At 35.6% G+C, this 13,495-nt stretch overlaps 1 protein-coding gene across 2 annotated transcripts in view; it reads left to right on the top strand.

Moving 5' to 3' along the window:
• Nucleotides 1-13,495, top strand: part of ACVR1C (activin A receptor type 1C) — a 76,671-nt gene that overhangs the window by 23,593 nt on the left and 39,583 nt on the right. Inside the window, exons 2-3 of one of the 2 annotated variants that reach the window (XM_013984145.3) lie at nucleotides 8,596-8,712; nucleotides 9,536-9,766. In XM_013984145.3, coding sequence (XP_013839599.1) covers nucleotides 9,613-9,766 — 154 coding nt within the window. In that variant the 5' untranslated portion in view covers nucleotides 8,596-8,712; nucleotides 9,536-9,612. The remainder of the gene's footprint in view (nucleotides 1-8,595; nucleotides 8,713-9,535; nucleotides 9,767-13,495) is intronic. The other variant, XM_003133418.6, reaches the window with a different exon arrangement.

The following is a 13,495-nucleotide window of genomic DNA, read 5'->3' as shown; positions in this document are numbered from 1 at the left end:
TTTAGAATTTCTCTTTCTCTCTGTAGCTATAGATATAGATATACATGTGTGTGAGTATATACAATATACTAGTTCTCTATCTCTGGAAAATCCTAATAGTACAATATCTTTTTTTAAAAAAGTCTAGTTTACATTCATACATTAAAATTTTTTATTATCAGATTCCACATGTAAGTGAATATGTCTTTGTCTTTCTCTGACTTATTTCACTTAGCATAATGCCTTCAAGGTCTATGTTTTCACAAATGGCAAGACTTCATTCCTTTTTATGGCTGGATAATATTCCATATTTGTGTGTGTGTGTGTGTGTGTGTGTGTGTGTGTGTGTACCATATTTTCTTTATCCATTCATCCGTCTGTTGATGGACACAAATTCTTTCCATATCTTGGCAATTGTAAATAATGTTTCAGTGAACATGGGGTGCATATATCTTTTCAAGTTTGTGTTTTTGGGTTTTTTTTTTGGATGAATACCTGGAAGTGGAATTACTGGATCATATGGTAGTTCTATTTTAAATTTATTAAGGGACTCCATACTGTTTTCCTTGTGGCTGAACTAAGTTACATCCCCACAAACAGTGCACAAGTTTCACTTTTCTCTACATCCTCACCTAAACATATTTGTTACTTCTTGTTTTCTTTTTTTGATAATAGCCATTCTAACAGGTATAAGATGCTATCTTGTGGTTTCAATTTGCATCTCCCTGATGCAAATTCTTTACATTCTTTAAAATTGCAAAAATTTTGGAACAATGACTTAAAATAACTTTTGAACGTCTGGAAATTTACCATAAAGCAATTCAGTTTTCACCTATCAAAAAGATTTCTGTATTTTTTCACACTACAATCAAATTCCACATGAAATTTAAGGATTAGGTGTATAAAGAATCATTAAGTAGAAGAAAATATTGAACATTGAGAAAGTGTCTGGATGGGGGATTCTTTTTAAACTTGAAGGCAAAGGAACAAAGTGCTAAATAAAAAATGGCAATCTAGAGGAAAAAAATTTTTAAAGTACCTTTTGTTTTAAATAATAACAATGAAGATGGTACATTAAGAAAAAGCAAATAATATGAAAGTGGAGAAGGTTGTATGTGATATATATGATGAGGGTGTCTATCTTTATAAATAGCTCTTTCAAATTGAGAAGAAATTTTAGGACTTATTCAAGAGATAAATGGCATGGACAAAAAGTTTTACCCATGAGGAAATCTAGAGGAAATATTTGGAAAAAAGTTTCAACACCATTGGTAGGGAAATGTAGATTAAAATAACATGCACTTTCCATCTGTCATATTATTAAGATATTTTTAGTGAGAATATCTAATGCTGACAAATGTATTGTGAAAAGGGTACTTTCATATAGGGACAAGAGAAATCTTAATTAGAACAACTCTTTTGGAAGGCTGTTTGACAGTGTCTATCAAGAATGTACAATATTATAATTCCTGGGTTCTATATTAGGACATTAAATTTTGTTAAAAATTAATCCACAAATATATTCAAAAGTTCTACCTAATTGTTATTCCAGCGAAAACTGGAGACAACCGAAGTGCCTGAAAGTAAGGAAATGGTATATGCCATCCATTTACGTTAATAATAGGTCTCTAAATGCTGTGGAATGAATGCAAGGAAGATATTATAAAGCTCATGATGTAACGCTGAAAGAATAAAAAACAACACTTGGAATCATGTTTATAGGTAGAAATCAACTATAAAAAACTTGTACAGAAAAAAAGACTAGAAGAAAATATAACACAATAAGAATATTATAGAGGTTTGAGTCATTTTTATGAGTTATCTTACATTCTTCTGTATTTTGCAGTTTTCTACAATTTTTAGTTTAATACAAGTTTATTGAGTTTTTATTATATGCCATACCTTTTTCTAGATGTTGGAGATATGATAGTATATAAAGCAGGAAAATGTCCCTGTTTTCACGGAGTTTGCATTCTAATGAAGCTGATATAATAACTAAGCAATCACAGATAGCAGTTAAGTACCAAAAAGGATGGACAGCAGATTGTTTGTCAAGAGGAGTCTGTGAAGACTTCTCTGAGGTGATGTTCGAGCTGAGATCCGGAGAATTAGAAGGAAAGGAAGACATGATAGGCAAAGGAAACGGTCTGAGAAAAGGCCATGATGTGGGAAAGAACTTGTTACTTAGAGCTATAAAAAGGAGACAAGTGTGTTTTGGGGTCTTAGTTATAACAAATGATATTTAAGGATTGGGAGGAATACAAACCTACTAGCCCATTAGGTCATAATAACGATTATGGATTTTGTTTTATTCTAAATGTAACTGGAGTCCCTGAAGGGTCACTCTTAACCTTATCCTAGGCATAAGACAATATGAAATCTCAGGACTTGATGGAACAGTTTGATAAAGGACTACTTAAAATGCCAGTATAAGAAAATAACTTCTCAAATTCAATAAGAATCATATAGGAGGGTAGCAGAAGAAAAGTGTCTAGTGATTAGAACAACCTTTTCTTTGACATGATGCTCTGAGATGGGAGATCTCAAATAGAGCCAGTCCTTTTCTTTCTTACATGACTACAGTCAAGTCTAAAGTTGTAAGTATCTTTATACAGTGATTTAGGGATTAGTCAAGAGTCTGGATGTCTAGCCCAGTTCTGAGAGGCTGCGCACTTTCCTCTGCTTCCCCAAAACATCGTGCTGATATTGGAAAGAACATTAGATTCTTATATGGTAAATATAGGGCAAGGTAAATCATCTTCAACACTGAATGGAGAAGTTTTATTGGATTATAAACCAGTAGGATCCACTCACCTACACCCACTGAAATATTGTGTGTGAATTTTATGGTGTCCTTCACTGGGTACTCATATTTTTTTTTTTTTGTCTTTTTTTTTTTTGCTATTTCTTTGGGCCGCTCCCGCGGCATATGGAGGTTCCCAGGCTAGGGGTCGAATCGGAGCTGTAGCCACCAGCCTACGCCAGAGCCACAGCAACGCGGGATCCAAGCCGCGTCTGCAACCTACACCACAGCTCACGGCAACGCCAGATCGTTAACCCACTGAGCAAGGGCAGGGACCGAACCCGCAACCTCATGGTTCCTAGTTGGATTCGCTAACCACTGCGCCACGACGGGAACTCCTGGGTACTCATATTTTTAACCCCAGCTCTATATCATAGATAAGGTAACCAGAACAACAGAGGGTTGCAAAACAGGAGGGGCCTTTAGAAATCTGACCTTATATTTCAGATAAGGAGTCTTAAAATGTGGAGAGGTTGAGAAATTTGTCTGAAGTCTTAGGTGCTTTATTGTAGAGGTAGGCTGGAACCTTAGGTTTCATTTAGTGTTGCTGTTGGATTAAGGACATTCAGAATGGGCAGTGCTATTATTTAAAATGTGCTGGACTCTTTCCTAAGTTGAGCCCTCCAACTGGAAGTGAAAGCAGTTCTGCTGGATGGAATCATTCCTGTTAAGGTGATTCCCTTCCTTCTCAGCTAGAAGGGTGAGGCCTTCTTGAACAGCGAATGTTATTGCTGCTTGCACAAAGGAACAATTTTCCTTTGTGTTGGATTATATTCCTTTATTTTAAGAGTTCTAAATTTCCTTGAATGCAGCTGGGCAAATAGAACTTCTAGAAGCTGAAAGCTCATTTTGCCAAAAGGTTTGCATTTATATTGCCCATATTTTATTAAAGCTACTTTCTCTATTCCATTTTTTTTTTCTTACCACTAAGAAAGGCAAGGAGTTCCTGCTGTGGTGCAATAGGATTGGTGGCGTCTCTGCAGCGCTAGGATGTAGGTTCCAACCTTGGCTCAGCACAGTGGGTTAAAAGGATTCTGTGTTGCCACAGCTGTGATGTAAGTCACAACCCTAGTTCAGATCTGATCCTTGGTCTGGGAGCTCCATATGCTGCAGGGTGGCAACGACAACAAAAAAATCCAGAGAGGCAAATGTTTCAAAATGACCATATGACGAGAAAATAAAACTTGAAAAGGAATAGAAAGCTGGAGTTCCCATTGTGTCTCAGCGGTTAACGAACCTGACTACCATTCATGAGGACGCAGGTTCTATCCCTGGCCTCACTCAGCGGGTTAAGGATCCGGTGTTGCTGTGAGCTGCTGTGTAGGTTGCAAATGGGGCTTGGATCTGTCGTTGCTGTGTGGCATAGGCTGGCAGCTCCGTAGCTCTGATTCCACCCCTAGCCTGGGAACCTCCATATACCATGGGTGCAGCCCTAAAAAAAAAGGACAAAAAAAAAAAAAAAAAAAAAGAATAGGAAGGGAAGACAGATCTTTGCCTGGATTCCTTTGACCCTGTCTAGCTTTACCTCACAGACAGTAGTGCCCATTGTCCTGGCCCCTTTCCTGTCACTGTACTTTTCATATGTAGCACATAAATGAGTTTGAAATGTTCTTTTGTTAACTCAGAAGCTTGCAAATGATGAAAGGAAGCAGGACAAATTTGAGACAGTTTTCTGAATTAAAAAAAATTTTGTGTTTAACATCCTGCTCCAGAATCACGGAAATTGAATCAACTAATGCCTGGAAGAGAGGAAAGAGTATATATCAGAAATTTATGTAAGGCACTGGCCAGTAGATGTTTCAACATACAGTTCCAAAATGTAGGAAACCAGTTTCTTGAAAACAGTATTTAATTCATAACAACTTGTATTTTCCCAACCCAATTTTAGTAGGGATAGCACACAAACACAAGTGATGCATTTGGTTGTTTTTTGTAGTCTGATGGTTTTTACATTTCTAGACACCAGGGTGTACTTGCCATCACATGTAAATATGGATGCACATTTATTTTCTGGTTGATTAGGAATGTGCACATCCTTTGGTTTCATGAGGGTAACAGATGTCTTGTGGGTAACAGATGTCTTGGCTTTTATAGACTAATTGGCAAAAAGGGGGAAGAGGAGGATAATTAAAAGGGTGGAAGAAGACACAGGAAAAGTGCAATCTTCCTTGTGGGGAAAATTTAATAGATCTTCTTATTATGGGTAATTACCTCCTTCTTCAATTTCATTTGCTATCCCTTTCCATATGACTCAAGTACAGTATAATGGGAACTTATAAAATATTTTAAGAAATGTAAGTCTGACTTATTGTCTGCCAACAACCAGAGTTTTCCTGTCATGGAATATTCTAGTATAATTGACTCAATTAACATCAATTTTTTTAAAAAAACTAAATGTGAATGCATGTTTCGTCACTAATGGCAAGCTGTGTTTTAATTAGCATCACTAGCCTTCTATGTTTTGTATTTTTCATTTCCCATCCATCCACTAAGTGTGAGACTGAATATGTGTAGGTCATCTATTAGATGTACATCTTAACTTCCTTTTAGTTTGATTTTTGTTTTCTGTAAGTGCTATAGTTCAGTCAATTGACCTAGAATAAGTGAAAACATTTAACAACCATTTGAAGCCATTATCACCAATACATTCTCAATTTTGTCAGTGTTTTCCATCGTGCAAGTTTTTTTGTTTTTTGTTTTTTTGTCTTTTGCTATTTCTTTGGGTCGCTTCCGCGGCATATGGAGGTTCCCAGGCTAGGGGTCGAATCGGAGCTGTAGCCACCGGCCTACACCAGAGCCACAGCAACACGGGATCCGAGCCGCGTCTGCAACCTACACCACAGCTCACGGCAACGCCAGATCGTTAACCCACTGAGCAAGGGCAGGGACCGAACCCGCAACTTCATGGTTCCTAGTCGGATTCGTTAACCACTGCGCCACGACGGGAACTCCTTCATCGTGCAAGTTTTAAAGTAAGGTGTCATTTACTGTGTTCTTACCTGTATCACCTTGGCCTGTATTCTTCTGACTGGTACCTTTTACTTTACACTGAAGAAAATTTTTATAGACTGTTAAACATTCAGTGAGTATCCACATTATTCCTTGATAAGAGCTATTATATAATTATTTTTATAAGGAGCTAGTAATGCTTCCAAGAGAAAGTATCAGATTAGGTACTTAGAAGCTTACACTTAATACAAAACTTAAACAAACTGAAAGGTAAGGTTAATCATACTAGTTATAAGGCACAGGATATTGACTTTTATTTGACCACCTGTCTCCCAGAAAGTAGGTAGGTAGAATTTGTTTAAAAAGGTAATTAGGAGGAGTTCCCGTCGTGGCGCAGTGGTTAACGAATCCGACTAGGAACCATGAGGTTGCGGGTTCAGTCCCTGCCCTTGCTCAGTGGGTTAACGATCCGGCGTTGCCGTGAGCTGTGGTGTAGGTTGCAGACGCGGCTCGGATCCCGCGTTGCTGTGGCTCTGGTGTAGGCCAGCGGCTACAGCTCCGATTCGACCCCTAGCCTGGGAACCTCCATATGCCGCGGGAGCGGCCCAAAGAAAAAGACAAAAAAAAAAAAAAGAGGTAATTAGAACAATAACTATCAAAATCCCAATTGTCAGTTATTAAATAATTACTAATTTATTTTTGCTGTATTAGAATTATATTTTATTGCAAAAATAAAATATTATTTCCTTGTATATAAAATGTAAATTTTATAGTAAATTATGTTTTATTCACCATTGCTAGAAACTGGTAAGGTGGGAGAATGGTTTTTGTATTATCTTTTTAAAAATATCAGCTTTGGGAGGATAGAAACAACACTGAGTAGTCGAAGGACTGCCGCATTAATTCAGTTGCTTGATCTTTTCGCGCCTCATTTTGTTATCTGTAGAGTGGAGAGGGTGACAACTAACTCCTGTGGTTGCTCTGGGAACTACACGCAATGATAAACCCACATGTAACTAACATATGTTTGGTTGTTGAGTACTTTATGGTTGTCTCCATTCAGTAGATCTATATCCCTTAGTTACTGGCCTTGATTTTCAGGCTAGGTTTCCCTTGAAAATAGAAATTTCAAGGAGACTCTGACGAGGTGTATAGTAAAAAGTGGTTTCAGATATGTGTCCGGAGAGTTATTCTTGCCACCTTCAGCCACTTAAAATGTGAGACTGAAGAATAACCACTGTGGGGTACATTTTTTAATTGTGAACTTTCCATATTTTGTAATAGTAAATTTCCATATGTCATAAATTCATAGAGTTGTAAAACATTGGCATTCTGTGAGACTTCAAGATTTCCAGACTCACTGCCCCTCCCCTGGTCCATTTCCCATTTTCAGAGGAAGGCGCTGAAGCCCTGTAAGGTTAAATATCTTCTCCAGAGTCAATCAGCAAGTGAGTGACAGAACTAGAACTGGAACCTTCATCTTTTTTTGAATTCTTTATTTGCACCATCATCAGACAACCTGCTATGTGACCCTTTGGGTTGTAGCCTGGACCATTAAAAGAATGAGAGCATTTAACTCATTTGACAGGGCAGAAACAGATGCATTTCTTTCTTATGCTTTTTAGATGGTCTGTGCACCTTAGTTCATTCAGACATTTATGGATTACAAATGTATTTTGATTGTTTTATAGAACAACTGGCTTTAACTCCTCCAGTAAAAGAAGACATAGTTACTGATATTTATGTAGTACTTCCTATATACCAGGCATTATTTTAAGGACCTTACATAGATTGACTATTTTATTCTCCACAATGACACTATGAGGAGGTATGCCTTATCTTTAATATAAGGAAATGGGGACACAGAGGAGCCAAGTCACATCCAAGATTGTTACCAGGATTTTAGGGCTTTTGTCAGATTGGAATCAGAAAATGCTAGAGAGATTCGACTATCAGAAGACCTACCTGGGTAGATGGATATTTATTATATGAGTTCTCTTTTATGCAAGAGGAGTGACTTAAAACATTTTGAAGTCACCTGGGTTTTATTTATCTAGCTTTACTGAATCCCAATCCTAATTATAACGTTCTACTATAGCACATAAGTATCAGTGATAGATTATATTTATCTATATTGATAACCACTGGAATAACTAGAAGAGTAAGCTATGTGCTTGGTCCAATGTTGATAACAAAATGGTATTTTATTTCATGATTGTAATTCCCTTAGCATATAGTAATAAAAATATTTTGGTGGATGGTATTTTACTGGTCAAGAAAAATTACCAAAAGAAGAGATAATTTCTGTTGGTCAATAAGTGGTTTGTTCTTTCTTACACATGCAGTTATATAGGAATATTATGCATATTGCTTACACTGGTATTTGAAGTTGAATATAGAAGTAGTCATTTAGGCATCAAATATTTTACTGGTATAAAATCAGCTCCAGTTTGAGTAACTAGTATTTAAAGACTTTAACTTGAGTAAAAAAGTTGTATGGAAAAACTTTGGACCTTCAGAAATTGCAAAGAGCTGTTGCAATTTAATAAAACCTTCATTAAAATAATACAAAAGGCTTGTTCAGCATTGTTCTATTTTAAAATAATTTAAATAAAATTTGAATAAATTACAACTAGTGGAGTATTCATGATGACAGATATTTTATATCAAAAGTACTCCATCAGTTGGAACAGGTGAGTCAGTGTGGTTTATGTGTACATATATGTGTGTGTGTGTGTTTAATAAGTGAGGAATGTTGGGGAAACTTGTGAAGGAAACAGATTAACTTAGCAAAGTCCAATTTTTGAAGGTTTTATTGATATAGATGAATTAAATTATGACTGACATGTTTTGCTCTTGAATAGATATGTTCATTAAAGAAAATTGCCTGAAGGCCATGATCTATGTTCAAATGACTCTTATTCTAAGATGTATTCTTTAGTGAAGAGGTGGAAGTATATTGGCTCATCAATGCCTTGAAGGTACTATGACAATAACAATAATGTTAAAATATCACAGAATATAAATGTAAAAAATTACACTATTCTGGAATTCTCATTGTGGCTCAGTGGAAATGAATCTGACTAGTATCCATGAGGTTGTGTGCTCAATCCCTGGCCTCACTCAGTGGGTTAAGGATCTGGCATTGCCATGAGCTGTGGTGTGGTCACAGATGCGGCTTGGATCTGGTGTGGCTATGGCTGTGGCTATGGCTGGTAGCTGCAGCTCTGATTTAACCCCTCACCTGGGAATTTCCATATCTCACAGGTAACTTTTTTTGCTAAAAAGAAAAAAAAAACCCACTATTCTTTAAAGCTGTAAATATCTATGGTTAGGTCTGTGTTTGGCACATTCACTTTAAATGAAAAATTGTAAATGAACAGAATACACTGGATTGTTTGCTTAGCTCCTATAGCAAACAACACTTTAATGTTCAATAAGTGATGCTGGACAGTGCCCCTAGGTTGTTGTGTTAGTACTGTATCCTAGCATTTCCTAGGAACTAATGATTTAAGAATGAGCTGGTTGAGCTTAAAAGGGAGAGATTTAGACCATGGATGAGAAAATTGTTTTCAAATATAGTAGCAACTGAATAAATTGCTTGTGAAAATATGAGCAATAGTAAATGATGATTGGGCAACCCTTCTGATAAAACACATGACTGAGAGGGAATAACAGTATTAGCATCCAGTGCTACTTAAACCCTCAATTTTCATTAAGATTGAATCTCTCTCTTCAAGTGTTATGAAATAAATTTGCATAATGTCTCTTGTATCTTAAAGCTTTTTGTCTCACCTTTTCCAGGTTTGAAGTGTGTTTGTCTTTTGTGTGACTCTTCAAACTTTACCTGCCAAACAGAAGGAGCATGCTGGGCTTCAGTTATGCTCACCAATGGAAAGGAACAGGTGATCAAGTCCTGTGTCTCTCTCCCAGAATTAAATGCACAAGTCTTCTGTCATAGTTCCAACAATGTTACCAAAACAGAATGCTGCTTCACAGATTTTTGCAACAACATAACACTGCACCTTCCAACAGGTAAAGGGTTTGTCTTTGTTCGTTCCAAATTTAATTTTTCTCTTGGGAAATTATAACCATGATAGAAACCAAACTGTTATATGTTTCTTTAAATAAGAAAATCTGTTTTACAGCTATCTCTATCTCCCTCTTTTTTTAAAACTGGTGAAGTTCTCTAGAGCCTAGTTGAGGTTGATTTTTGTAATTGCACAAGACTGTCAAAACACTGAGAACAGCCTAGCAATTTTGAAGAAATTTGTCCACATGCATTATATTTTTGAAGTGATTAATGAACCAAAGTATCATATACATTTTTATGAATTATTTTAAAGGAAAGAATGTAAAATGTATATGGAGAAAAAAGAAGAGAAAAAAGAGCAAAACTGAAAATAGTAGATTGCCATAAAAGAGATAGAATTTTTTTTCAGGGGTACTTCCTTGATATTTTTGGCTGCTGACACTCAAGAGTACTCATTAACAGAAAGACAGATAGAGTGGAATTTGAGCTTTCGTATATTGTGAGAATATATTCCTGCCTGTCCTCCAGTTTCATGGAGTTTTATCCTAATTTACAAGATACAAAAATCTTAATCTTGCCTTTTATCAGTAATCTGGAATCTGAAATTTTGGGGCTCTTAAGAGGCAGGTAATTCAAGTTAAAAACTAATTTATGACATAAAAAGGTCCTGCTAGTAAGTTTTATTTAATATTTATTAACATAGTAATAATTTAGTGCTTATTGGTATGGTAATATCTATGTAGAAATACATATTCTTCCTTGACGTTTAAAGTTGCTGTTATCCAATCTCAGATGTTCATATATAACCCTATCTCAATATTCTACTATAGTATGTTTAACCTATTTTTTAAGATATTAACTGTTCCTACCTGCCCCCTTTTTTTGCTGAAGAACATTTATTTCATGCAAAAACTTGGCATCACTAGCACAAATGAAAAAACAGTTTACTTGCCATAAAATAGAAGATATCTAGGTAAACAAACAAACATGCATACCTACTGCATTATAGTTAGATATTGTATATTTTCTTTTTGTTTTAAAAGAGAGAAGAAAATGATACTAGCATGAAATGAGGCTTTTTGATACATAATCAGAAAATCTAAGAGAATTAGAGAAGAAATTCTTGTGTGATTCAATGTTATTTAATACTGTGTTTGTTTACCACTCCAGTTCATCTCAAGAATTCTTAAAATCATTTAATGTACCATCTCTAATATTTGCCCCACTCTTTGGGAAACACTATTCTAAAGCATTATGCTGCATGTTACTGCCTCAGACATCGTGCTTGGCATATTTCATCCCCCAAAGCAAGTAGCTGCAAGCAGCAGTTTTGGATTTTAGACCACACTTATTTTGTCTCAGATTCCATAGATTTCCCTTTTTTTGGTATGATCTGGTATCTATTCTGATACCAGAATTTTTCTTTCCTTATATTTCTCCCCTAGTTGTTGGTAGACCAGACATCCTAAATAAAGTGAAGGCTCCTTATATTTTATGGTGGTCTTCCCATGACCAGTAATCAAAAGATTAGGGAAGAGAGGGAAAGTCTTTATATTGGTTAGCAGCAATGGCTTCTTTAATGTGTCTTCTCAATACGGAATTATCCATAAAACCATGTTCTGCTAGTCGGTAGGGGTACCAGATAGTACTCTGGCATAGCTGTGGCCATGGCGTTGGCTGGCAGCTGTAGCTCCAATTTGGCCCTTAGCCTGGGAACTTCTATATGCCATGGGTACAGCCCTAAAAAGAAAAAATATATATTAATATTTACACATTTCATGTTCTGAGAAGTCTTTATCTATCTGAAGGTCATAAATATTTTCTTTTATGTTTTATTCTAGAAATTTTACCATTTCATCTTTTGCATTTAGAACTATGTTCAGTTTAAACTTAATTTTTGCTATTATGCTATATTAGGTGGAATTTTTATTTTTTCCATGTCTATGAAGTTGTTCCCAGCATCATTTGTTGAAAAATCTATCCTTTCAATTACTTTGACCTTTTGATAGAAAATAAAATGACCATATATATGTGAGTATATTTCTTGCCTCTATATGCCTATTACGCCACTATCAAATTTCTTGATTATTGTAGTTTCATAGTATTAAAATCAGATTGTATGACCCCCTCCAACTTTGTTCTTTTTCAAAATTGATTTGGTTATTCTAAGTCCTTTGTATTTCTATTTAAATTTTAGATAATTTTCACAAAAAAATGATGCTAAAATTTTTATTAGATTGGGTTGAACTTAGAGTATTTGGAGAAAATAATCATGTTAACAGTATTAACTCTTTTCATCCATGAACATAGTATATTTTTCCATTTAGTTAGTTTTTCCTCAGTTACTCCTAGTATCTGGTGGTCATCAGAAAACAGGTCTTTTATATTTCCTTGGATTTTTCTCTAAGTATTCATGTTTTTAGATGCTACGGTTAATGGTATTTTTAACATCTCAATTTCTAAGTGTTAATTGCTAGTATATGAAAATAAAATTAATTTTGTATACTGACCTTACATCCTATAAGCTTCCAAAAATAACACATCAGTACTAGTAGCTTTTTAAAAGATTCTTTGGAATTTTATTTCTTAAAAATTTTTTATTTATTTTTTTTTCCACTGTGCCTGTGGCATTCAGAAGTTCCCGGGCCAGGGATCAAACCTGCGTCATAGTTGTGATGATGTGGGATCTTTAACTGCTAGGCCACTGGGGAACTCCTCTTTGACATTTTCTATGTTACGATAGTTAAAAAAAAAAAAAACAAAAACAGCTACACCTGGAGTATATGGAAATTCCCGTACTAGGGCTTGAATCAGAGCTATGCCTGCAGGCCTACACCACAGCCACAGCAACACCGGATCCAAGCCACATCTGTGACCTCCACCACAGCTTGCAGCAATGCTGGATCCTTAATCTACTGAGGGAGGCCAGGGAACCTGCATCCTCACAAATATTATATCAGGTTCTTAATCTGCTGAGCTACAGTGGGTACACCATATGTACACAAGAATCTTAGCTATGACTACTCACAGTTTTACATCTTCCATTCTGATCTCTATACATTTAACTTCTTTTCCTTTATTTCTGGCACTGGCTAGGACAACCAATATGATGACAAGTAGGAGTGTTTAAAGTAAAGATCTTGCCTTGTTCCTAGTTCTAGGAGATATGCAGTCACTTTTTTACCATTAAGTATGAAGGTTTTTTTTTTTTTTTTTTTTTTAGATCCATGTTAGCAACTAAGGAAATTTGCTTTTATTCCTAGTTTGAGGAAAGTTTTTTTTTTTTTCAATCATGAATGGATATTAACATTTTCAAGTATTTTCTTGGATTTACTGAGATTATAACATGACTTTTCTTCTTTAGTCTACTGATATGATGGATTACCTTAATTGGTTTTCAAATACTACTTATAGCAGGGAAGATATTTATTATTTAACCAGTAATTAATATGCTTTGTGACATTTATTTGATATCAAATTTTTTAAATAAACTAAGAATTTGTTTGTTTTAATGACATGGTATGGTAAGTTAACATTAAATTGAATAGGACTGCACATGCAGTTATCTTGGGTTGGGTTGTTCTCTCTGTGAGGCAGTACTGAATTATTAGCTGTGTTTGAATTATTATTATTATTATTATTAGCTGTGTTTGGAACAGCAGTTGTTGGAGAGGAGCTGGGAACCTCCAGGACGAGTGGTGACACAGCCACTGCCAAGCATTCTGTCATTT

This window comes from Sus scrofa, chromosome 15, assembly GCF_054392235.1.
Source record: "Sus scrofa isolate SSC_HxYL_T2T_F1_AM1 chromosome 15, Sscrofa_HxYL_maternal_Yorkshire_Landrace_v2.0, whole genome shotgun sequence".
NCBI lineage: Eukaryota > Metazoa > Chordata > Mammalia > Artiodactyla > Suidae > Sus > Sus scrofa.
This window is presented reverse-complemented; position numbering and strand designations above follow the sequence as displayed.